Here is a 26,669-nt window from a genome sequence, read left to right as displayed (position 1 = left end):
CCGCCTAAATGCCATAAATTGTTTAGGCCTTTGGGAGAAGCCGAATATTTAGTATTGTTTAGTTACTGCGGTCTGCGACGATTCATTGGCTGCTTAATACAGAAGTGGGAAGAACGAAATTTAAGCGCACATGGAATACAGCTGCAGAAGGAACGCACATACAAAAATACTTTGGGCCACCATTTCTTTCGAGCATGAGCCCAGCTCCCTCATTTTAGGTAAAAGCCTGCTAAATTGCACAAGCGCAGTCATTTTTACGGGTTTGCTTACTGATTCAAGGCGATGAATCCATTATGTCAGCAAGGAATTTTGCAGAGAAAATGACTTGCGGCTGAAATTTTTGTCTTTGGCTTCCCTGAGGACAAAGAAACGAGCGACGGGTGTGTTTACAACGTTCGCACCAAGCATGGACTATTTTCTGGCTCAGTGGCATGAGGTACTTCCTGTTGGCGTATGGTTGTGCTTGAGAATTAAAAAACACATGGCTGGGAAAGGGCTAACATGGACGAGACGGTAGACTTCCTGCCCAAGTGCCCAGTCTTCTCCGCATGAATGTCTTCACTATTTCTGCGTGCTTTGTAGTCCATAAATGCAAGCAGTTTCCAACAGCATCCCCCATAACCCGACTATGTCCTTCTACATTGCATTCTCTATGGCCACGGAGCGACAAAGAGTATTTCCCGTTACGGAAGGCTACTCCACCAGTGGTCAATATTGAGATGATTTCATGTACAACAGTCGTTGCAAAATGATATATTTATGCGTGTGGATGCGTTCATGTTTGAAAAAATAAATTACTCATCTTTGTGCGTGCCTTTCTAACTACTCGCGTTTCGTTTCCTAGGGTCCTTTCGGGAAAGGCCGCTTCAACAAGGCGACGGAGACCTACGCCGAACGCCGAGTACGTTTCTTCTTTATTGGAGTAAATAGCGTGCTCAAGGGAAAAGACTGGATGATATTAAACGACAGACACACATTACATCCTTGTTGAGTAGTCATGCCTAGTTACGCCCGAGGGCCCCGCTTCTAGTAGATACGAACAAACAAGAAATTCAGATATCAGGGCACACAATTTAGTACAAAACAACACGAAAATACAAAATAAACATGCCATTTATTTGTGTTTTAGCATGAAATACTTAATAAATGACGGCACGAAACATCAGTTACTGTCTGTAGGTGCTCGCTCTAGAAATTCTTCCAGTGAACATGAAGCGACTGAGTCAATACTGATTTCAGCCATCAGCGTAATTCTTGGCTGATAGGAGCTAGTCGCAGTGTCATAGCCCATAATGCATGTAGAAAGGGCGAAAGGTCAGGATCAGTCTTGACGTATTAAAAGGAAGCAGTCGCAGCGGCGAATTTTATTTCTAATGCCTTCTCCAGTGCATAGTAGCCCTGGTAACTTGTAACAGTGAATTTCTTGCTAACTACTACCATTGGCTTCCAGGCATGCTGTGATATATGTATACGCCGTACGAAGTAATGTGTTTGGAAATACGAATCTACGCTGTGATGATAATTTCCATATCGCATCCCTCTGATATTTTTCGTTTCGTGCTGAGGCGGTTTCGTCCTCACATACGTGCGTAAATGTCCTAAATCTGTAGTTTGTTGACCGTAAGTAGTGTGGACATCACAGCAGTAAAAAAAAAAAAAACAAGCTTGCAAACGGCTCCATTCATCTTTTTTTGAAGACTGCGATTCCCATCCCCAAATTGCTGTGTCAACCTTCTGCCTCGTCGGGAACTGACGCGACACACAACTGCCTCTCTTCTGCAGGTCCTCTACGCCGAGTGGGGAAGAGTGCGTTGTTGGTACAAGGAGCAGCCTCTGGTTCTCATCAGGTGAGCTGCCGTCCACGTCCCGCGTGTTTTATGAAAGCCGACCTGCGTAAAAGGGCTTTTCGGCTCTCAGCTACAGATGTATATCCATATCAGCAGCTCGGCCGATCCATTGCATTCATTGCTAAGCCATGGCACACCTCCTTGTGTTTTCGGACGCCCACATAGTCAGGGTTGTGCAAAAGGTGCGGCTGCTAAGCTCTGTGCTTATAATTTAACACAGAGTGAAAGGACATAAGAAGAGGGAAAGAGGCGATTGGATAACGTGAAGGCAGGAGCCATTCTTCTGTTTTACTTAGCGGTTAGGCGATGCATAGGTGGAAACCTCGCTGGCGTGACGGGTGGAGCATAGTATGGTTAGTAGACCCGCATGCCAGCGAAGTAGCTTATTGTTGCAGGACAAAGTGACTTTTCTTATTCGCCAATCCTTGCAGCTTTGAGTGATTCGTTCATACTGCCTTTAATAATACCTACCTTCAAGAGAGGGATAAGCCGGGCTAGTTAATACATACCTTGCATAAAAACGGCGCACCAGACGGGACCTCTTATACGAGTTATACGAGGCGACTCATACTGTTTGTAAGTGTTCTGTCCGCAATTCGCGTTTTAGGATGGGTGCTTAAGGTGTATTTAGCCATGTGTTTCTTTTCGTTTATCGTAGGGCTATTAATCTGTACTTACGGGAAAAACTGCATTCAGTGGCTTTTTGTGTGTGTGCGTGCACCGACAACATTGTAGACACATGTATAGAAATATTTTCCGCCTTCGGGTTCTAAATAATCGGCGCTTTCAGTTCTGATCCCAAAACACTTAACCGTTAATAAGCATTTTCTAGTCCCACTACGATCAAAAAAGAAATAACGGTCGGTTAAATAATGAGGCACGTCTATGGTACTCGATTCCTAAAAGCTTAAAATTAATATGCAGAGGGGAGCTTTTCTAGAATATTCTTTTGTATAAAAGTTTCTCGAACAACTTTTACTATGTATATAATTTACGTGGATTTATTTCTTCTTTCATTAACGTCGTAGCCCGTCCCATCGGCAATGTTGGTGCCCAAAATGAGCAGCGTATCGTTACATGCTGTGCTTTGCTCTGCAGGCAAAAAATATTTAGGGCAAATATCGCCGAGACCGGTTCGGGTCAATCTTTAGCGGGGTGACCACTGCGTGACCACTGGTAACCATTCATAACGCAGGCGCTACTTCGGCGAAAAGGTGGGCCTGTACTTCGCCTGGATCGGCTTCTACACCACCATGCTCATCCTGCCGGCCTTCGTCGGGATCTTCACGTCGCTCTACGGACTCGCCTACATGCTCACCAACAAGCCCACGTGAGTGCAATGGCTCGCAGACGGAACCGGAATCGGTCGGTGGCTGCTTTTTTTAGAGGCGTACTACTGAACTGTAAAACAATGGATCTCGATCGACGTGCCGTCCACGTATTATAGTTTCGAAGAGCACATCTCTTCATGCTCAGCGCGTTCTTCCAAAGAGCGTCCTTGACTTGCTGCGTTTCGAAATTACCCATACGGTGGTCCAGAATTATTTTCCTCCACATTACAGCTTTTTTACCCTATTTATGCCCGTATGGTGTCATTGTTTTGAACCGCAAACTCCACTCCACCCTATCGTAGACGCATTCCCTCTTCAGCTGCTTCATCCTTATATGTTCCTTCACATCGTCTCGCCATCTTCCTTGGAAAGTCCGGAGGATGTACTTCTGAATTACTCTGAAAAAATAAAGTGACTCAAGACTCGAGGCACACTCCACAAATTCCCGGTGCTGCACGCTGAGCAGAGGCACAGTTTGGGGTCAAGCAGCAACGACGGTGATCCGGCGGTCCTTAGAAACGAAGATCCGCGACTGAATTTGTTCACTCTTCTTCATCGTGCGTTGTCTACATTTCGTTTCTCCCGCCACTTGTTGGTCATGCTGGAACTCTAAAAAAAATAAAAAGACGCGTTCTCAGTAAGTGATATGCTTTTACGCGTCAAAATGTTACTTCTTTTCTCCTGTCCTATGTTGAGGTGTGGAAGCTCTAGAATCTCATACCACGTATCGAACCAAGTACGCACTATTCACGCATACGATGCGTACAAAAAAATTCTCATCACCGCTCTGCAGTTCATTACGCATAAGTGTGTGTGTGGGGGGGGGGGGGGGGGGGGAGGCGGGAGGGGCGTGCGTGCGTGCGCGCACCCGATACTCTCGAAGCGATACTCTCGAAGCCAAAATGAGCTGGAAAAAATTCTAAAAATTGATTACCAAAATTCAGTGCGATCCTGCTCGCTGGGATGAATGGTAGAAGCCACAGTGCACCATGAAGGTCAGTAGCTTCGGCGTTACAGGTGAATTACGTTATACTTCTTGTAATGTACGATCTGTGCTACGCAACAAAACGCATGCGGCCGAAGGACTGCATGAGTCAACGATTACTGAGGCTTGCACTGATCGACCCGCTTTCGATACCAAATCAGGCATCAGCATTTCAGGCTTGTGACAAACATTCCGTGTTGTGTACCTGCTCGCTAGCATTGAGGTCTAGGTGTGGAGAAGGTACTAGAGCCATGCCAACTTCCGAAAGCACCTATAGCTTGATGAGAAGACAGCCACAGTTTTGCATTATATTTTTTTACTTTTGCGAAACTTGCATTCTACCCTGGTTGCAATCGCCAACTTCTGTGCTTATACCACCAATGCAGGGAGGAGGCCTGCGACCCCAACACCTTCGGGAACTTCACGCTGTGCCCGAGCTGCATGAAGCTCTGCCCTTACGATCGGCTCGGAAACAAGTGCACCATCACCAAGGTATAAGCATGAGCTACGTTACACAGCACATCATGAGTTCAGACCGTGCCTCCATTGGTCTAAGCAGATGCTTCGAACGCACCTTCAGTTTCCCTTTTTTTTTTACTGCGGTAGCACTATAGCCCACGTTTCCGTAGAAAGCGCACTCTTGTGGACGTTGGGACCTCAGCAAGGAAAAGGCCAGAGGGAAGGGAGGAAAGAAAAGAGAAGGCACGCAGCAATAGAAGCCCAAGCGGGAGCATGAGGAACTATTTGGTCCAGTGCCGTCATGTTCTACAGGGTTACCGATGGAGGCTGCCGGTCCCTAGACCAGCGGTGCCGCAGATAGCAGGCGTGCTAACTGGCTTCTGCGATAGTTTAATCATACGAAAATTAAAATCCTACTGCTCACGCCGAAATGCCGCATCACATTGCATAATCACCTGTCAGATTTTATTTTGTTTAGTGCATCTATAGGGGAGCATGTACTATGATAGGTTGGTCATGACACGTTAGAGCTTTGTGTGATTGGCACTTGAAGCCTCTGGAAAAGGTTTAGACCCCCGTGGGGTTATTGCTTCTAAGCTGCGTAGTGGAGCCCTTCTAGCGTCGTTGGAAGTCCTAACCTTCGAAAAGTGAACGATTACAGGTACTCTAGACTTAAAGGAATTTGGACTACTTGGGATGCATAATCAGCCACACGGCAGGGCCGAAAAGCTAACCTGCTCGGAGTGGAAAAATTTGACGTAGAGTGCACACTCTTTGAAGAAATGCTCAGACTACGAAATTTGCTGCTATGCGATGTTGCGGGCCTCTTGTGCCACCCTTAGAAGCCCTAAGTCACTCAAGGATGATGGCATCGAGCAACCTGTCCAAGAGGTCATTAAGTGAAAATACTGCGCCGCTACGACGACAACACAAGAAAGAAAAAGAGCACGCTCAACTCGTTTCACAAGCCGTCATTCTAACGAGGTCCATAATGCTTATGGCTTAATGTGGACTACAGATAAAGAAGAGAAACCGGTGTGCTGTATAGTATTTAATACAAAGGCTTTACTGAACTGCTACCCAGTTCGCTTAACCAAGGAGCTGGCACCGCGGAAAGCATAGCTAACTCTTCGAGAAACTTACCGGACAACCACATACCACTATCCGGAGTACAAAATGAGAGATGCTTCGCGTGTTTCCCCGTGTTTCGCGTCGCTCTGAGCAAACAGTCCTAAGTGAGATTGGCGTGTGGTTTGACGGCTCCTTTCTTCTCATTTGAGACTACTTTTCCTACAGCAAACATGAACCAGTCCCTGATCTTAGCTCACAGGAAAGATGGGGGATAATCACTGGTGATTTCGCTCAGCACTTATTGGATAACTCGGCGAAATTTTTTTCTTAATACATACGGGAAAGCCGAAGCGTGTTAGAACGCCTGACCATAGTTTACCGTCGCACCGCTTGGCTTCGTCAGCGACGCCCTGACATGCCTCTAAATCATCGGGGAGGGAACACAGGAAAACTGCCCCTCCCAGCACGAATTCAATACATTTGCTTGCGAATCTGCAGAGGGCAGCCAAAGGTGCCCGACTTTATCGGAGTGAGGAAATCCTGACACTGTAGTAGAGTCGTTGTGGCTCAACTACTCAGCTCAAGTTATAAGAGTGCGCTTTTGAATACCATGGCCTCATTTCAGTCGAGTTGGTATGATGAAAATCTCATCCGCTGATATTTCATATTAACTTAACAACGGTCGCACTTCGAGAAACAAAGGAAAACCGACACATCTATCGCACATTTCGTGCAACTTAGAATCTGCCATTCGTTTATGTTTATTGACAAACTGGCCGTATTATGGAACTGTCCTGAACGGGGCTCTGTTGCAATGTCCCACTTCTCATGGACCAGAGGAAGGAGTGAAATACGAGGTCTAGGCCCCTATGCAACGGTGGCACATGCAGAAAATAACTATTATGCCGTATTTCGCTGCATCGCAGATTGTTTCCATCTTCGACAACTCGGGCACAGTCGGATTTTCGGTATTCATGTCGCTATGGGGTAAGTATACCCTCCTCATCTGATGCAGTTTTTTTTTTATAAAGCGCCCAAACATAAGGAAAAAGGCGAAAAGAATAGCTCGTTCGCTTTAAAGGCGGGTGTAGGGCGTATCCGTCTTCACCCAGCAACAAATTTATGCGGACCGTAGTAAAGTACGGGGTGTAATAATGTAAATGCAAAATTGAATATACATAAAGGTCGACACATTAAATCAAATACGTCATGGATTGCGAACTTCGTTGACTCTAAAATGGCGAGTATTTCAGATGACGACTGCGATCCTCACTGCGCATTCATAGTATGTCATGTGGTACGTTATACTGCATCCAGGCTTTGTGCAACCCATCAAAATTCTTTGACGTAACGCTATGAAAATCTTTTAACCGGTAGTTTTTCATTGCCTTCTCAATGCCCCCATTGCTCTTTTTGGAGCATTTTGGTCAGTGTATTCCACAGCAGAAAAGTTTGAAGACCCGAAAGTTAAACTGGTTGCATTTTTTTGTGTGTGTGCTATATCCAAATCATACATGAATTCAGAGCTTAGAGACAAGGAGGAGGTTCTGAGGAAAGGAAAAGTGCTGTAAAGGTCCCGCTCAGGATAAGACGTGATCTGCCTCGTCAGGGCAGCAAAAAAATTAGGCGAAAAACGTAGCGAGCAGAGGAGGAAATACCCGCCAAGTAATGATCAGTTAAACGCCTAGAAGGTGCCATTCATTCCAATAATGGGTGAGGTACGGCATTCTCACATGATTTCCATGCGACGCCATCTTTCTCCCGCCATCCCCGCTTGAAGGAGGAACTATTTTCTTGCGTTCACTCGTTGCATATCCAGGCAACATCGACTGCCTAACTAGAAAGTAACGCTCCTACCACTTCATTTGCAGCCACCATATTCATCGAGTTCTGGAAGCGGCAGCAGGTGGTCCTCGCCTGGGAGTGGAACCTGAGTAACGTGGACACCCTCACGGTCAGTGTGGTACCTTGTTATACCTTGAATCTCCTTTCTCTGCTGTGCACTGCGTCAGCCAAACATGGGTATTCGTTGTAGTCTTATTGGCTTAGTGCAATTTCCTTGCTTTGAGCGGTGTTCAGACAAGCGAATGATTAGAGTTAACAGTCGCCTTAGCTCAGCAAAGCTTCGATAAAATTTTGCATTCTCCTTCACGAAACCTTTGTTGAAAATAAGTGCTTGGATATCGCCTGAATTATTGAGCCCAAGTGTCCTCTGTGGTTCTGGAATTCAGGCCTACACCAACATCAGCATACTAGGCAGATGCCCTATAACGAGGCAACAGCACAGGATGAGAAAGTTGTTTAACTTTTTTTCAGTTTCACCGTTTCACTGATGACGATGCGATTATAGTGACTGATATCAGAAAACACATAATAAGCGGGGCAGCCAAATCATTTTTTTTTTCATTTGTAAAAGTTCGCTGGCACTGGCTTGTAAAGGAGTTTGGGTATTTACGGTGGAGCTGCCCCTACACAGGCCGCATTGGGGAGTAAATATAGCGTCCTGTAATAAATTACGTTTGGCCCCAGATTTCGGCATTCACGTCATTCCTAGGGATCTTTGCGGCACATAGAAGTCTTATAACCTCGTAGCTTTGAAGCCCCAACTCCGAAATCCTATTATTTCTTTTTTTGCATTTCTGTGTGTAGGTTTTATATTCGGCTGCCGGAAAGAACAAACGATCTTTTTACTCGCCTTTACTGGCTGATTACATCTCATAATTTTGGCGTAACCATGAAAAGCAGTACCGAACACGGGTGGTACGTCCAAAAAAGAAGGGAATCAAATAGACGCAACTGGGCCGTCCTATTTCGAATTAGCTTGAAAAGCGTTCGTTATTTTTAAATCGTAATGTGGTAACCTTTTGCTAATTATTGATGTCAAAAAAATTTCACACCAAGAGTATTCCTTGGGGACACCGAAGTAATTCGCTGCTTCAAAAATTTCGCTCTTGTTACTGGTTATGCGTTACTCTACACGTCGTGCTCTCCACATAGCCTTTCACCTCTAGCTGCAAGTATATGTGAAGGCTAAACCACTAAAATGCACTTCTAGACCTCGTAAATGCGGGCGTCGGAAGATATAATTATCTACTCTTCAGCCTTGCCCATGCCAAATTTCTGAGGAGAGCACCCAGGCTTCGACTACCAAGAAACTTCATTTAGAGGTTATTACAATGAGTCAGTTTCTCGTTAGAATTGTTGCCTTCGCCGTCGTGAATCAGAAAGCTTCGACCAGTGGTAGGCAGTAAACAACAAAGTTCGCTAAGTCGAGGAGGTAGCCTTCAAAGGGCCGCTCATCTGAAACCTCCCGTGGAGTCGCTTTCGTCGCCAGTTTGCTCTTAAGAGGTTGTGCGTTAATATCCTAGCATAGATTGTTGTTATTTTTCGCTTCATTCGACGCAGGAAGTCGTGAACCCGGATTACGAAGCCAAGGCGCGGGTCTACAAGCTCAACCCAGTCACCCTGGTAAGTGAAGCAGATTGGTTGGGTTTCGAAGATATATTCAAAGAACACCGTTAGATATTTCACACACTTGCGGAAAGGAGAAAACCTTTAGCAGTAATTTGCCCTAAACAGCAAGCATTTGAGCTCGTACTTGTCTGCGAGTACATATATCAGCATGTTTAAAGCGGCAGCACAAGATCACCATGGCATATATGGTGTAAATGAAAGTACATACTACTAATTCCTTAGAAAAATTGCTCACTTTATTGACGCCATGTAACCTTTATTTTCCTCACTTATTTGTTCCCTTACAGGCCCTCATTTAATTGTTTTTAATTGGAAGCAAATGGAAGCATTACTGCTCAGAAACGTGGAGCGCATATGTTTCCGTCCCAGAAAAGCAACGCCGCTCATTAAACAGCATCTGTTCATGCAGACGCATTACTAAACCTTTTCCTTTTCGCTTTTTTTGTCGCGTTTTTTCCTTTCAGCGGTACGAGCCTCACGTTCCGTTCTGGGAGAGAATCGGAAGAGTCGCTGCTGCCAATGTCATCCTTCTCTTCATGGTATGTTAGCATTGATAGCTTTTCCGCATTTTCAACCCGCGGCTTGTGTAGTGAAATGGGTGTACATTCCACACATTCCACACATTCCACAAAGTTCTCCGCCATACAAACTTTTCTAATGGTTGGTTCGGGTGGTATAGAAAAGGTGTCAGGATTTCCACACGCCAGCACTGTTTTCATCAAAGCGAAGCATATCGGTCGATGAGGACTGAGGAGACAACAGCGGAAATGAAGCTGGCGAGGCAACTGGACGGCATGCGATGGATCTTCACAAGTCAACCTCTCTTTCAGCCGTTCCCTTTCTCTCACCGAGATCGCCAAAGTGTTTACTTGGGCATCGCCAATAAATTCCATCAGTGGATTTCCCTTGTAGCTTGACTATGCATCAAAATCGGGGCAAGGCTCTCTCTGTATAGTTTTTTTATTAAGTATTTGAGGACGATCTGCATGCTGGAAAAAATGTGTAACAACTCACAGTAGCCGACCTCTCCAACGTAATCGTTTTGGAAGCCATCTGGATAATGAAGTCAAAGAATAGACACATAATGCTAGCAGTTTGTTTTATTCGCGTCCAAACCCGCTGGACCAGTGACAACTGGCAAGGGCTATGCTGAAAAATGCTTTGGCAGCAAAAATTCTCGAGTTTCCGCTAAGCCTACCAGGAGGAAGGAAACATGCAGATAATGGCTGCTAATCTTACAACACTGCAGTTTCCGGTGTGTCAGCAGCCTAGGAGTCTGGCGTCAGCAGCTTAAGATGAGGCGGTTCAAGAAAAAAAATTGTTCACGAGGAAAGTTTTCAGGTTAATTCAACGCGTACAGAATACAATTTTTTTTTTTTCATATCCAACAAAACGTTTCCTGTTTCGCTCAAGTCTCAGAGATGTTCGTTTCTTGGCTGCTTAAATAAAAAACGTACATAAATCGTAGGTGTGCGCATAAGCTATGATACCTTTTAAAGTTGCACGAATCTCAATAGTGTAAGAAATATTTATTCTTGTTCGGAGCTATGAAAAAGGGCACAAAAGCTGAGCCGGGACAGCTGCTCCACTTGCTAGGGAATACCACAGATAGCTAAAGGCTGGCAGAGCCAAAATGGAACGCATGCATTCACTGCCGTCTCCGCGCAGCTGTGCGTGGTCATCTGCACCGTGCTGGGCATGATCGGCTACCGCATCGTCATGGTCACCTTCCTGTCGAGCAAGTTCTCTCGGCCTGTGGCACACATAGGCACCAGCGCCAGCGCCTCCATGTTCAACCTGGCCATCATTCTGGGCATGAACAAGGTGCGTAGGCATCATGCGCCAACACTTACTTGGCTGATCCTCCTTAAGGTCCGAAACTGCGAGGCACTTAAGTCAGTAACCGGCTAATGCAAAAGACTGGGGAGCTCTTTTTCCTGTCAGACTTCGTTACTGACACATACGTAATACTTGCTGCTTATTGAGAAGTGTTATCACTATCGCATGACAATAGACGTCAAGAGAAAGCCGATGTTACCGTTTTTCCTGCTAAGCTGTTTATAGTGATCTAGGTAATCCGAGCTACACCTGGATAACACACTGTGGAAAAGTATGCATTCTGTCATGTTTTGCTGGCATGCATACACAGCAAGCGTCGCCACCAAACAAATTTTTTCACGCATTTTATTGCTTCAGTATCAAGTATGAACATTGCAAGAACTGTGACGTAGCACCTACATCGTGTCTACGTAGTCTCCGCCTGTTCTAGACTTCTTGGTGCTAGCATTTGTCTTTTTAACTTTATTTCACTTTTTCCAATGGTTTCCCGCGTACAGGTGCGGCCTGTGAAGCCTATAGGTGAAGCCCTGAATCAGATCAATCTCCAGAGCACGAGCATGGGCGTCGCCTTCCTCATGTCATTCGATATCACACGTCCTCCGTCACGTCATGTTTTTATGTCCGCTCTTTATTTTTCTCCTTCTTTCACATAGTTCCCTTGTTTTTCACCTTATCACGTTCTACGATGTTCGTTTTTTCTTCATTTCTCGTCTTTTCCTTTTGTGTCTTCCCAACTTAGTACAAGACACCATCCAACCGCTGCGTTGGCTGAGTGGTTCTGTATAACAATGGCGGCCAGATCTGTGAACAGCCACTGTTATTTATTGTTAGCTGCCCACTGACAGGCATAAGCCTTTTGCAGGGGTGCAATCAGTTCAGTGAAAAGAAAACAACCGTAAAAATAATAAGAAAACAATACCAAAGAGTCAAGAACAGGTTGGATACGATGACAATGACAGTAAATGATAGAAACAGTTAACAATGAAAAGGTGTTACAGTACCAATGAACATAGTTGACTGCGCCCGAAACGGTTAGATCCTGATGAAATATATCAGGGCAACATTGTTCTATGGCGTTACGTACACGCCATTTGCAGAATGAACGGCCACCAGTCAAACACATGATTATCTCACGGACCGTCATGGCACCCGAAGCTTGACCAAGATGCTAGGCGGATACAGTAAATGTCACCATATAAACACTTCAAGAGGAAGACAAGTTCCTGCGGCTGCCGTCCAGTCTCGAAGTCGGCTAGCCCCAGGGCGCGCAGGACAGCCCTGTAATTTTCTCGGGCAGCACATAAGCACATTGCACGACCCATGGCATTCCTCCTATTATGCAGAAGCTGTGTATCCGCTGCCCCTCAGGAGATACAGGATGTCGTTTTGAAAGTGATTCTGTAATTCCAAAGTTCCTCAGTCACACTACACCCTATGGACTCAACACTGAAAAAAAAGACATGTCGACGACTGCGCTAATGAAGCTAAAAATTTGCTGACGAAACCATAAGGAGAATGTAGACCCGGCAGATTTCGTCGATGATCGTGCTAAGTATGACATGTGAGTGAACAGAAAGCCACTGGTGTCGATCTTAGGTGATTAGGTCATGTGGGTCCCTTCTTTTGCACGCGCCATAAACTAAGCGAAATGTCGCAGCTGAGACACGCTGGTAAATGGTTTGTTTATAAAAGAACAGCGTAACTCACGAAGTATTTCTCAAATTACTTGGACTTTGATCTGTTTTGTCGCGGACGCTTAGTTTTGTTTAGCTATACGCGTCGCAAATAGCAAAGGCGAGTCATTGACGGTTCGATCAAACCACAAGGCTTCCTTCTTTTAAATATTTTGCCAAACGTTTTGAAATGTTGGGGTAAAATCGAGGTTTGAGATAATTGGTACATCACAACTTCACCAGCGCTGCGACGAGGAACAAAGACAGAGAAGCAAGGACAGGAAATGTTGGCGTCGGTCGAACGTTTCCTTCATTTAGAATCTCCATTTAGAAGCTTCTATTATAACGCCCCTGATTCCGTAATATCTTGAAAACACGAGGAAATAGAGACAGTTTTTAAAACCGCTACCAACTAAAAGGATATACGCTTAAAGGGAAACTGCATAGGTTTTAGAACTCAACGAGCTTAAAAGGGTCGAATGAGTGAAACTTGCAGGTAAAGCATCCGAAGTCTTTTTGGGCTAGCACTTGAAATGCTGAAGTAATCGCCGATTACAAACCGGACGCCCTTCAAGCTTCTCCGCAGCGCACAACGCCAAGTGGGGGCGCATGGTGACGTCATCGAAGGTATCGGTGCATTTCCAACGCTCAAACGCCTACTTTGAAAGAAAAAACCAATGCCACCGAAGGCAAACCCTGCCCAGAGTTTTTTGGCAGCGTCTAACCAGTCAAGGCAGGGTGTGGCTGACGACAGCCGTAATTTGAAATCACACTTTCCGTGACGTCACGCTGAATTGCCCTGCACTCCTCCGGTGCATTGAGGAGAAGCGCAAAATTGGATCACTATTGAGTCACTATTTCAAGTGCTAGTGCAAAAACACTTGACATGCTTTACCTGGAACCTATATAGATTTGAATCCTTGAATATCGCGAAATTCTCAGGAAACTGCTGCAGTTGCCCTTTAAACGCGCACAAGCGCCGACCTCCGATATTGAAGTCCTTGAACCCGACAATATAAACTTGCGGAGCAGAGCAAGAATTATACTTTTATTGATTTTTTTATTAAATGCTTTTAACTTGATGAAAATATTAAGGGCGCATTTGCAACTAAATCTATGACGCATAAAATTTTATTGACTTCCAGGAAAGAGTATTTCATTTTGAACTCTACTTCGCAAAGCCGCTAGGTCTGTATGTATAGTGCTGTATGTAGTCATATTTCTGTGTGTAGTCATTCCACTTGCTACTGCGATAACGTTAAACGACAGTGGCAGAAATATTCTAATATAGCGTTTAGATTTAAGCCTTTTTCGCAGTTTACAAAGCAGTCGTACTAGTGTGTGTCTTTTCCTCCTCAGGTGTATGGATGGGTAGCTGCCCGCTTAACTGACCTCGGTAAGTAATAGACGATGTTTGACTTTTTACACAAATATATTCTTCACCTGTGGCACCAGTTATGAATTAGCCACTTTATTCACGGCATACACATACGTGTCCGCAACTTTTTTTATGTCGACTACTTAGATTATTGCAGGAATACAATGTGCCGTGAATGCCAAAAGCTTATACATCTTGAACCCTATATGCAACAGACTGTGTAGAACCATTTTAAGCTAGGTTTGAGGGATGAACGCAGAAGATTGCCTTTATGATGGACGCCTGTGTGTTTCATGCCTGCGCGTGTATGCCTCCGGAACAAAGGGTACATGCTCGCTTGTTTTGCAAGCATCAACATTTGAGTGACCTACAACAAGCTTATTTATGTACCTAATTACGTCTCTAAAAATGATTCAAATGAAGTTTAAAAGACCGTAGAATAAAATAGAATGACGCCATGGCGATACCAGGACCCAAAACAAATTGCATTATCAGTCATCGGGGAGGGTAAAATTCTTTCTCGTGCTTTTTTGCATTTTATTCTTTTCTTTCCTTTTTTTTGCTTCTGTCGTCTTTCTTGGCTTTCTTCCTTTCCTTCCTTCAATGCAGTTTTATTTGTTGGCTTTTTTATTTATTTCATTCCTTCTTTTCTACCTTCCTTCATTCATACAATTCTTCACTCCACTTTTCCTTTGTTCACCAGAACGGCCTCGTACTCAGCGCGACTACGAGTACAGCTTCGCCTTCAAGATGTTCCTCTTCACCTTCCTCAACAACTACTCCACCCTCATCTACATCGCCTTCTTCAAAGGAAGGTGAGGACTACCTGCCTAAAGCTGCCACTTGGCAACGCTGGGCACGCAACGCAATCCACTGTCACGACGCCGCACTGGCAGACACAACTGGCATATCGGGACCGTGATCATACCTCGTGCTTTCGAGAGTAAATGAGGCTGTTCTACTTCCGACGCACAATACATGGCTGGCTTTGGCACGGCATCCGCTAATTTCGCGCCCATTATTTTCCGCTTGCCATTTCCAACCACGATGCTGAGTAAGAAATTTTCAATGGAAGTACTGCGCAGACATCCGATGCTGAAGCCCTTGAAGTCGCCAATATGAACTTGTGGCGCAGAGCGAAAATTAATTTTTTTTGTTAAATGCTTTTAACTGTGCAGTCTCCTTCACGTAATATCCGCCTCGCATTACGGTCCATATTCACTATCGTACCTTATGGCTCACTTCTTTTAAAAGTAAATAAAAGATGATTGAAAAATGGCGTCGAGTGTTATCAATAATTCCAACATTTCTATACTTCTTCTTTACCGAAGCATGAGTAGAACGACGGAGCGGCTTTTCAAAATCAAAGGTTGTTTTTGCAAATAATTTGTAATTTCATCCGCATGAATAATTTTGTCGAAATACTAGAACATTAGACTACTAGTTTCAAGTTAAACAGTAATAATACAGTTCTTCAGTGCTGTACTACACAAAGTGTTGTACTGGTGTTTCTGGTGTTAGTGATTTGTTTTCATGTGGCGGTTCCTTTCATTTAATGCGACTTTTTTATGTTGTCCTGCACTACTGTTGTGTGGGTTTGCAGTCTTATCAAGCTGTCCTGATCCCAGCTTTACTCACCTCTAGCATGTTTACTATGAAATGAGTGCATATGGAAGGCTACTTTTCTACTGTTATTATTACTTATCTCTGACGTTTAAGAAGTGTAAACATTTGCGTGAAGGAATTTTTGCGCAGCCTAGTGCAGGAACAAATAAAGCTAGACAATGTGCCAGAAGGCAGCCTCCCCCTCTACAAACACGCTTGCAAGTTGTAAGCCTCAGCAAGACCACACGACAAACACTCACAGTGGTAGCGACAAGAACAAAGTTCTGAAAGAAACAGCAGACCTTCCAAATAAGTGTCGTGAAAATCTGCATGAAAGAAAAATATCCTCTGGGGAAGTGGTGACACGACATACGACGATTTGAATGGGCCTCGATGCCTTTCGACTAAGGGAACTCTTTCTGAGCAGGGAGGTCTGTACGGAGCGCCGAGTTGAGGTTGCAGTGACCATGTGTTGTACGGGCGCTCAATCCCTACAGCGAATCTGCGCTGCCGGTATGGATGCGTAACACACCGCGATAATAACTTGTGACCGAGCTGGATTCTGGAGACATTCGGCACCCTTTCTTCTAAGCACTTAAATGGGCTGATTTCTAGCTGCACCTCAAGCCTTTGTCTTATAACTCGCTGTAAGGGTTCGGTAGCGTTCGCGGGGGTCATCGGAACGCGGCTGGGGGCACTCAAAGCGGAGCGTCTCCTTTCTTGGAACGCGGCCGCTCGCGAACGCGCCGGGAAGTACGGGTGTCCACCCGACACGCGGTACCGAGCACGAATGTATATTTGTGTTTATTTTCATTTGACACGACCGTGCGTTTCGGTTTGTGGAAAGGGCGTTTTGCCCTACGGAAGCTGGAGGGCTGGCCATACCCTGGATGAACCAATGATGTTAAGGCCGCAACATGATTGGAAGTTACCGAATGTGGGCTGGGCCTTTAGGGCTTTAAAACCGGGCCCCGGAGCTGGAAGCGGGGTTCTGCGCTAAGGTGAGATGCTACGCATCTTCGGCAACGCCGAGTAGGGGCCTCCCCTAGTATTAGCCAGATCCACCTTTTTGTCGTTTGTCCTTTTGCCGTTGTATCCAACTTGTACATCCTGTAAATATCTGTATATAAATCTTCAGTTATTGCCTTTCTTTATCCCTGCGTGTCAACACATCTTGAGACCGTCTCTGACGGGGCACCGCTGGTGCGAAAAAATAAGCTTCAGTCTTCGAGTTATCAACCGTCTCTGGCGGGGCACCTATGGTGCAAAGAAGAAGAAGAAGAACCTGATCTTTACTGCCGCAGTCGACAGGATCCTGTGGCCATCGGAAAACGGCGCAGGAAGAAGACAAGGCAGGGAGAAAGGTGACGACAAGGCGACAGGTCAGCGTTCGTGAACGGACCTGCGGAGACACGGCGGCAAGGACGCAAGGACCACGGCAGTAGTCCAGCGACGCGGGACTGCGTCCGGTCAAGGAAGCAGCGCGTCGGGAACTCGACGATCACCGGCGGCGGACCAGCGGCGTGCGACAGCTCATCGCAGCGTCCGGGGAAAGTGGCGGTGGACCCCGACGCCAAGGAGCTGGCAATGCGGATCGACGCATCGAAACCGTGAGTTTCCTTGGTCGCATTGTTCACGTCCCTGTGTTCGAGCCGATAGGACAGCTGGGGGGTATGGAAGGCGGTATGGAGAGTTATCCAAGCCGGCCCTCACTTGATGTGAAGTACCAGGTTGAACTGGCGAAGGCGCGGTTAGCGTATTATCAGGCAGAGCTTGCGAAAGTGAATAGAGGAAAGGCGCCGCTGTGCGTGGAGAAACCTCAGGATGTCAAGTGCGTCTTGGATGAATTAGAAGCAAAGCGTCAGCAGCTAGCGCTGGAGCTCGCTGAGCTCAAGGCGTCTAGGAAAGCTAGTGAACTAACCAGGGAGAACTGCTCCGAGTCCCGAGAGGTGAGGCAGCCTGTGCTGGAAGACAAAGGATTATGCTTGTCATGCACAGGTCAGGGAAAAAGCAGTGAGGACGCTGAAAGCAATCAGCCGGTATGCGGGAACGCATCTTTCTTAGGAAACGCCGCGAAAGGTTCAGGAAGTGAAAACAGGATTCCTGAAGGACGCGGAAATACCACAACTTTTCCGCCACCGCGGGCGGCTAGCAAAGAACAGGAGCAGCCCAATTCTAGTGATCTAGGGCCAATCGTGACCAAGGTGTCCGATAACAAACAGGACAGCGGTGGAATTCCTGTAGGCTCTAAGATTGTGACCTCTGACGCGGAACTAGTAACAGCCAGTGAAAATCTGGCGTTGCCGCAACCGCACACTGTGTCGGGTATGGAGCATGAAGTGCCCCGTAGCGTTTCTTGTGGCAAGAGCCCTTCATCCGAGGCAAAGAGCGGAGGTGGGCCTGTTGGGCCGACCGGGCAGAACGCCGCGCAGTTGTTGAACGCACCCGGTGTGTGCCCGACCAGGTCAGTTGAGGACCCGGAAATGAGTGGCGACTTGCCGCAAGGCAAGCCCGGGTCAAGTGACTGTCAGGGAGCTCATGGAGCCTCGGAGTCAGACTATGCCACGGGGCCAGCGGGCGCTGATCAAGCACGGAGCGGCGGTTTCAAAGTTTGCTCGTGCAGTAAAGGTGCAGATGGCCCCGGGCGAGGTGGAGTGGCAGGAGGCAGGTGCGTGGCTTTCACGCTGAAAGTCGACGCGAGGAACAGTATGTTCCGTGCTAGAGGTCGGCATATCAAGTGTAGCGAGACTGACTGTACTGCTATATTTGGACGGGCCAGGGGCTATGCTCTTTACGCACCACGCGTGTCGTACTGGTGCGCCGGAGAGAGAGTGCTCTCAAGTGCGTCGCATGGTCAGAGATTTTCACTTATCGAGGATCAGGACGTTGTTTTCGATCCTGGAGGGCACCAGCTGTTGAGTTCTTGCCCCGCTGTGGCACCAGCCTAATGAGCCGAGTGGCAGTTAGGCGTTAATTGTGTTGAGACGCGTAGTGGCTCGAACGCACACAGGGACGCTCGGTGCGACTAAGGAGGCTCACGTGGCCACTTACGGACGTCGTGCGAGTGCTACTGAACGCTCCACTTGCGAGCGTCTGTGTGTGTGTGTGTGCTCGTTCGCGAGCAGGACGCGGGTGTGCATGCAAGTGAACTGAGTAGCCTGTCAACTTGGACTCCGTTTTACGGCGCACAGCAAGCGTGTCACCGCTTGTATTTGAGTGTGCAATTTGCTTGTGTTGTGTTGGTGCCCGTGTGCATTTTTTTTGTTTTTGGTTTTGTTCGTGCCAGTGTTTGTGTAGCTGCGGTATGTCACCCACAGGGTGGTTTTGTGACCCGTACCGATCCCTTTGTTATAATTCTAAAAGTGGCATTTGAGCCCTTTGTAGAATCTTGGGAAGGGCGTGTAAGGGTTCGGTAGCGTTCGCGGGGGTCATCGGAACGCGGCTGGGGGTGCTCAAAGCGAAGCCTCTCCTTTCTTGGAACGCGGCCGCTCGCGAACGCGCCGGCAAGTATACGGGTGTCCCCCCACCCGCGGTACCGATTCGCACACGTGCTGGCACGGATGTGTATTTGTGTTTGTTTTTATTTTACTTTGTGGTAGAGAGGGTGGTCTACCTTGTAGAAGCCGGAGGGCTGGCCATGCCCTTGAAGAGCCAATCATGTTAAGAGCACAACATGATTGGAAGCTGCAAATGTGGGCCGGGCCTTGATGTCTTTAAAACCGGGCTCCGGTGCCAGAAAAAGGGTTCTGAGCTAAGGTGAGATGCGACGCATCTTCGGCAACGCCGAGTAGGGGCCTCCCCTAGTATTAGCCAGATCCACTATTTTTGTTGTTTGTCCTTTTGCTGCTTAATGTCTCGAGTACCTAAACTTGTATATGCAATGTAAATATCTGTACATAAACCTCAGTTATTGCCTATTTTTATCCCTGTGTCTTGAAGTCTTCAAGTTGGAACAAACCGTCTCTGGCGGTGCACCTCTGGTGCAAAGAAGAAGAAGAAGAAGAACCTGATCTTTACTCTCGCTTTCACCGAAAGAAGGTGCAAGCCGCAGTAGAAGGCAGACAGCTAGAATTTGAAATGAAACTACTACGCAGGCGTCTTATGTTGCCGCTCTTAAACACGGCAATATGAAGGGAACGAGCGGAAAAGCAAAAAATAAAAAAAGGTTCTTTTGAATCAATTTTTAAATTATGGCGAACATGCATCGTCAAGCCAGATTATGCCGTACAACAATTTTTTTCTCTTTGCAGATGTTAGTTGTCGGAAGAGGTACACTGTTAGTAACACACAGCGAAAGAGGGGTATTTCACCTCTTGAGAGTTAGGCTTTGAAGCAGCATTCTTAACGCAGGAAGCATGTGGTAAGGCCCGTTACAGGAGTTGACGCTTTCCTAACGGTCTCCTTGAAAGTGTTTAGAGGCCTAAAGGCGCGGGATTCTTAACATGTTAGAAGGGCTGAAATAATAATTTCAAATGTTTCTTCGAGCTATTCCATTCCTGGAAAAAGTTTCGGGTACAAGTTTCCACTGGACTAATAGAAAAGGGTCTGTCGATTTTGCGCTAATGAAGTTAATGCAGAAAATTTAAGTAATCTGCAATTCGCTGATGACACTGCCTTGCTAAGTCACTCAAGAGATGAACTGCAAAGCATAATAAATGAGTTAGACAGGCAGAGCAGAACGGTCGGCCTAAAAATGAACATGCAGAAAGCCATAGTAATGTTCAACAGTCTCGCAAAAAAAAGATCACAATTGGTAGCGAGTTGCTAGAAGTGGCAAGGAAATGCGTCTACTCAGTATAGGTAATGACCGCTGGTCCGTAATACGAAAGGGAAATAATTAGAACAATAAGAATAGGGTGGAGCGCATTGGGCGAGTTCTCTCAGATCATGATTTGCAGTTTCCCAATATCCCTCAAAAGAAAGGCGTTTATAAAAGCTGTATCTTACCGCTACTCACCTATGGTGCAGAAACATGAAGGCCAACGAAAAGTGTTCAGCTTAAGTTAAGGACACAGCAGTGAGCTATTGAAAAAAAATACAGGTGTAACGTTAAGAGATTGGAAGCGGGCAGAATGGGTGAGTGAACAAACGCGGGTTAATGGCATCCTAGTCGAAATCAGAGGAAGAAATGGGCTTGGGAAAGGCATGTAATGCGAAGGCAAGATAAGCACTGGTCCTTAAGGTTAACGGAGTGGATTCCAAGAGTAGGCAAACGTAGCGGGGGGCGGCAGAAAGTTCGGTGGGAGGATGAGATTAAGAAGTTTGCGGGGATGCGGTGGCCGCAACTGGCAAATCATAGGGTTAATTGGAGAGACATGGGAGAGGCCTTTACTCTGCATTGGGTGTAGTCAGGCTGATGATGTTGGTGATGATGATGATGATGATGATGATGTTGGTGGTGGTGATGATGATGATGATGATGATTATGGCAATTTCGCGCACCCAAGTCAGTCAGTGAGCTTATCGGTAACCATGTCTTCGTCCTTGTTAGCAAGGCAAGCGGCTCAGAGTGTATCGAACAGGAGGCCAATATTCTGTGGCCCTCTTATCAATTTCCTTTCAGTGCTAGACGAGTTGAACACGCATTGCAGAACAGAAATGCCTCGAGTTCCTTGAATGTGCCCAGGTAGCCTAGCAAATGACATATGGGCACCGCAAATGTCACCTGGCTCCTAATGTAGACAAAACAGGGCAGAACAGAAGCCAGCACAGGTAACGAGCACTGAGGCCCTCACATTGCTTTCTGGCTGCGGCTTGATCGTCGAAGCACCGAAAAGAATGCTAAGAGGAAGACAGCCTCTTCAGGAACACACAGCAAACTCCGAATCGATCCTTCGCGCGAGTAGGTTAATTTCCTGACAAAAACATCTGGATTGGAAACAAATTTACCAGAGAAGGCGAGCTGCAAATAGTTTCTAAGAGTGTCACCATGCGAGTGTCACTACGAGGTTGCCAGAATGGTGCAGAGGAAGCGACTCCGCTTAGATTGGTCACAGGTGTCAGGTGCGGGAATTTTCCCACGAAACTTACTCAGCCACTTCAAGCCAGACCTGTTAACCGGCAAGATGTTCGCCTGCACATGAAGGGTGGCGACAAAGAGGGAAGATAAAGAGGGAAGCCACAAATGTTAGTCGTGAAAATTAAGCAGAATCCCAACCTTTTTGAACGAGAAAAGTTGCAGAAGCTTTGTCAAAATAATTACTAAAAATAATGATTAAATTCTTACATTTTACTGGTTCCGTGCTTAATAGCGTTATGGTATAAACAGTGCATTTCTACCTACGTCAGCCGTAATATACCTCTCTCTTTTCACTTCTCTAGGTTTTCGGGTGATCCGGGCCGCGAGACCCATTGGAGAGGCTACACTCTTGACAAGGTTTGTTCAGTACGCGCCAAAACAAACTTTAACGCCTTTTTTCTTCATTTCCTCATTATTTCAGGCGAACAACTTTCGCCAAACTTGAACACAAGAACAGACGAGGAAGGGCGTTCGTAAGCCCTACTGCCATTTGTTTACTCATATCGACATGAACCCATATATTCCTTGTTGTGAGCAGTTCCTTTACATGCCTAGGTAGTTATTACTTCCTTCACAACGGCATCATTTCAGGTAGCTTGGAATCTGAGCGAAATGCAATGAGATGTGGAGGCAATGTGTGATTGTGATTGCGAGGCAGTATTAGCAATAGTCACAGAGAGGGATTGGTTGCGGAGTCCAAATCAGAACTTTGACACTCCGCAGTGCGAAGGTGGCTGCCTGTACGAAGTATTCGTCCAGCTGGCAACGGTCATGGTGGGCCAGCAACTCATCAAGACCGGAAACAAGGTTGTGATTCCGTAAGTATCATACGACACATTGGAGGCGTGCTTATATATCAAAACATAAGTAAAGTTCGAGAAGTCGGTTACTCAGAAGATTGCCGTTTTTTTTATCCAACTATACGCTTAATATATCTGGTCTCAACGGGAGCAGTAGGCCTTGAACCTAGCCCTCATCTTCAGAATTACAGTGAGGAATTTGGCTTCCTTACGTGCTTAACTAAGGCACGCGCTTTGCTGTCATCGGAAATAAGAACCTCCAACTATTGATAAAATTATTTCCATTTGTAATGTATTTGCAATAACATAATCTCCAACAGCTCCAATTGTAAGCTTCACTGGAGCGTAAATTTTAGCGCAATAATTCAAGACTCTCCTGAAATAATATATTTATGTTTAAGGTAAATTGCGGTTCGGTTTCTCCACAGCATTTCTAACAACGACGCTGCTTTTCTGGGTCGTCTTTTTGAAGGGTGCAACTGAGTGTATAATACCGATGTTTACACTATTTCGAGTACGAGAGAATTTCAGGCAAACAAACAATAAAACAGCAGCGTGGTCCGAGGCAGGGAATTACGTCAAGACGGTGACGCCACAGCTCTTTTCCTGGCTTTGGCGACCTCGAACCCATAATGGCATCTTCATACTGAAAACTGCGCATAAAACGAAGACACAGAACGAGAAGGCACGACACGGGCGCAGACAATCAACTGAATTTTTATTCACGTGAAGAGGCCTATATAAGTATCTTCTGCCCACAGTGAGACAAGCAATCTCTGGCCCTGCTTGATATGGAGATAACCTTTTTGGCCGGTTTTCTTAAGGCGAGCAGACGATATGAGTCTTTGGCGTGATATCAGCGTGACCGTTAAGGTTGTCGTGGTTTTGTTTGTGCGCAGTTTTTTGGAAGTGTAATTGACGGTTGTATCACGGTGCACGCGAAGGGATAGTGGGTGATTGTGTTTTGAGTTCATTTTCGCGGTGGTTGTGTTTTTGTGCTTCTCTCACTGTGGGCAGAAGATGCTTACATAGGCCTCTTCATGTGAATAAGAATTCAGTTGATAGTCTGCGCCCGTGTCGTGCCTTCTCGTTCTGTGTCTTCGTTTTTTTGCGCAGTTTTCAGTATGAATTCCTACCAACTAGCCCAGTTTACCGTTATTATTAATGGCATCTTAATCGCAATATTGCGTCCAGACAAGTTGGGTCATGACCTGACACCAGGCAGAAGTCGTGCAGCCCTAAGCGCCTAACACATCTTACTTTCGTTCTCCTCAAAGTCTCGCAGTGTAAAATCTTGCGAACTGCGATACGCCTTCCTGCTTCCTGTGTGTACAGAATGCTATGAAATCGTGCGCATTATTTGTAGCAGAAGATCTTAAAAGAGTATAGGCACCTAACTTTTGGGTGCGTTTGTTCTTCTTTGTAATGAGGTGTAAGGCACTATCATGCACGGATAACGATGTGGTATCCTCCTACAACCGCTAAATAATTTATATTCGAATTTCTTTCTCGAGCTCTTTGGATTTCGATTTCCACAGCCGAACGATGGTTGTGTGTCATGAGAACTGCAGTATAATTTGTGCTTCTACATACGTTGTCGTTCCGGCTCTTGAGGAAGACTGGCTTCAGCCCTGTGGAGAATTAAAACTATGGAGTAGCGATTGTGTGGCAGCTTTTTCATGCCTCCCGCGACCTATAACTGCTCATCAACGTCACAGCCATTGTTCGGCTGTTGAAACCGAAACAGCATGACAGGAAATTTCGAATACAAATTATTCAGCATTCGCAGGCGAGTACCCCATGGTTATTCATGCATACTAGTGTCTTCCGCATCACTGTAGCGAATAAAACATGTCACCAAAATTCAGTGTCGTTACTCCTTTAAGCTACTGCTTTGAAGCCAGGAGCGTGCTTTGCTGCGAAAAAAACTGTTAATGATGTTGAAATGATGTTGAAGTCGTTACCTCTTTATTCACCCGCAAACTCTTGATTTATAGGCGAATCAGCAGACCTCAGCGGTCTCTTCACACGTGGACAAAACAGGACAGTCGACCTATTGGCAGTCGACGCTTAGACATTTTTTTTTATCGCTAAGCTATGCTTTCCACCTTGAGCAGATATGCTTTTACCTTGAGTTTGTGTTGCAATTGGCGGTGACACTGTTGATAATCACTGGGCTATTGAAATAAATGAGAATTCTAAATACTCCAAAAAAATACTCTAAAATTAGCCTCTTGAAACAGTCATTACAGCCGCGGTGTCTTGAAGAATCTGTAAGTGGTTGCAATATTGGCCATACGTGGCCTAAAACCTTGTAACCCCTTGCAGAATCTTCCAGGGCTGGTGGCGTCAGCGCCGCCGGCGGCAGGGCAAGGAACTGCCTGAGCAGCGCTCCGCACTGGCGCGCTGGGAGGAAGACTACCTGCTCGAGGAGTGCCCCAAGCTGGCCCCCTTCGACGAGTACCTCGAGATGAGTGAGCGAACCACCGGCATAATATACACTTATATATCAAGATGTCGTTCAGAGATTAAAAAACAATGAAAATGCTATAATCACCAGCCTGACTACATCCATTGCAGGGCAATGGCCGCTCCCACGTCTCTCCACTTAGCATTGTCCTTTGCCAGCAGTAGCCATCGTATCCCCGCAAACTCCTTAATCTCATCCGCCTGCCTAATTTTCTCCCGCCCCCTGCTACGCTTGCCTTCTCTTGGAATCCACTCCGTTACCCCTAAGGACGAGCGGTTATCTTTTCTTCGCATTACATGGCCTGCCCAAGCCCATTTCTTCCTCTTGATTTCAACTAAGATATCATTAACCCGCGTTTGTTCCCTCACCCACTCTACCCCCGCTTCCGATCTCTTAAAGGGACACTGAGGAGAAATTGAAGTTGGCTTGTATCGACAGAATACCAGCTCCTGATTACAAAAACGCCACTCACACTGACAACAAAGCTCTTGTAACGTAGAAAAGAGCAAGAACCAAAATACAGGTATCGCCGCCACAGGCCAAACTCGCAAGTACAAGCGTGATGACGTCATATAACAAAACAGTGTTGCTAGAACCAATGGTTCTAGGAACGCTAGGACACGAGAAGCACAAATCACTGAGGTGCGGCCAATGCATGCGCAAATCTCCTTGACGTCGCCAGATGGCGCCACGTGCCGGGCAGCTACGCGATCGCCTGAAGCATCGGGACCAATCAGCGCCTGCTCGCCGGCGTTAGGCGGGCTCCCGGTATTCTGCTAGCGGTATCAAGGTACACGGTATGCTAAAGGTGTCTATTTGCGAGAACTTCGTTGACGACTTCGAGAACGAGATGCATCGTAACGCTCGCAAAACGCCGGTGCAAACGTAAGCGAAGCGACTGTAGCGACGGCCGCAATAGCCGATAGACGCCTTCAACGTGCGGCCGGCGGTAGCTTTCTTTTCGGCTGCTGCTAGGCCGCACTGCTGGCTGCCAGAAATCACGGAGTCTGCGTCACGTCATGTCACGTCATGTTTCACGTCACTTAATCCTCTGTCGTCATAGCCGAATCCCAAGTTTGAATCAGAGCGGCGGGAAAAACCTTTTCAACTTCGAATCCAAATTTCTTAGAAATAAATGCATTTTTCGCTGCCGGCCAAGTGGCAACAAAGCCATGACATGCCGAACTACCGGATTTTGCTATAAAAAATATATTAATAGTGCTCTCCTCAGTGTCCCTTTAACGTTACACCTATCATTTTCTTTCCATAGCTCGCTTCGTTGTGCTTAACTTAAGCTGAACCCTATTCGCTAGCCTCCCCATTTCTGCACCGTAGGGGAGTACCGGAAAGATACTGCTGTTATATAATAGTAGAGGGAATGACTAATCCTTCTCAGACAGCGAAACATGAAAGCTTTGCTTCACGTATCCTACGTAATTAGGCTAACATGTTCAGAACATCTATAAGTTAGTGATGCATGCTTATATAATTTTTGCTGTTATTTTTTTGCTCATATTTTTTTATTAACTCAGAGCATTCCATTCTCTTAAATATGCCCCTGATGCAGGACTCCTGCAGCAGGCAGTTTAACTGTTGGCTAAAATATCTGCTTTTTAGGTGGGCAAGAACAGCGTGCATTATGTGGATAGAGAATGACGACAGGTGATCACATTGCATAAGGGTTTGCAGGTGACGAGGTTTAGGGCTTTCTCAAATGG

At 46.2% G+C, this 26,669-nt stretch overlaps 2 protein-coding genes across 2 annotated transcripts in view; one reads left to right on the top strand and one right to left on the bottom strand.

The window, feature by feature from the left end:
- LOC149329202 (uncharacterized) overlaps positions 1 to 26,669 on the bottom strand; it is a 136,684-nt gene that overhangs the window by 83,904 nt on the left and 26,111 nt on the right. The window lies entirely within an intron of this gene.
- The window catches only part of LOC149329203 (anoctamin-4-like), a 54,295-nt gene that overhangs the window by 18,039 nt on the left and 9,587 nt on the right, over positions 1 to 26,669 (top strand). The window contains exons 13-26 of the mRNA XM_089560143.1: positions 845 to 901; positions 1,783 to 1,847; positions 3,043 to 3,177; positions 4,550 to 4,655; positions 6,620 to 6,680; positions 7,565 to 7,647; positions 9,099 to 9,161; positions 9,632 to 9,706; positions 10,836 to 10,991; positions 14,039 to 14,075; positions 14,761 to 14,872; positions 21,984 to 22,038; positions 22,405 to 22,499; positions 24,810 to 24,955. Coding sequence (XP_089416269.1) covers positions 845 to 901; positions 1,783 to 1,847; positions 3,043 to 3,177; positions 4,550 to 4,655; positions 6,620 to 6,680; positions 7,565 to 7,647; positions 9,099 to 9,161; positions 9,632 to 9,706; positions 10,836 to 10,991; positions 14,039 to 14,075; positions 14,761 to 14,872; positions 21,984 to 22,038; positions 22,405 to 22,499; positions 24,810 to 24,955 — 1,246 coding nt within the window. The remainder of the gene's footprint in view (positions 1 to 844; positions 902 to 1,782; positions 1,848 to 3,042; positions 3,178 to 4,549; positions 4,656 to 6,619; positions 6,681 to 7,564; positions 7,648 to 9,098; positions 9,162 to 9,631; positions 9,707 to 10,835; positions 10,992 to 14,038; positions 14,076 to 14,760; positions 14,873 to 21,983; positions 22,039 to 22,404; positions 22,500 to 24,809; positions 24,956 to 26,669) is intronic.

This window comes from Amblyomma mixtum, chromosome 9, assembly GCF_055824585.1.
Source record: "Amblyomma mixtum isolate Tamu chromosome 9, ASM5582458v1, whole genome shotgun sequence".
In the NCBI taxonomy this organism is placed as follows: domain Eukaryota; kingdom Metazoa; phylum Arthropoda; class Arachnida; order Ixodida; family Ixodidae; genus Amblyomma; species Amblyomma mixtum.
This window is presented reverse-complemented; position numbering and strand designations above follow the sequence as displayed.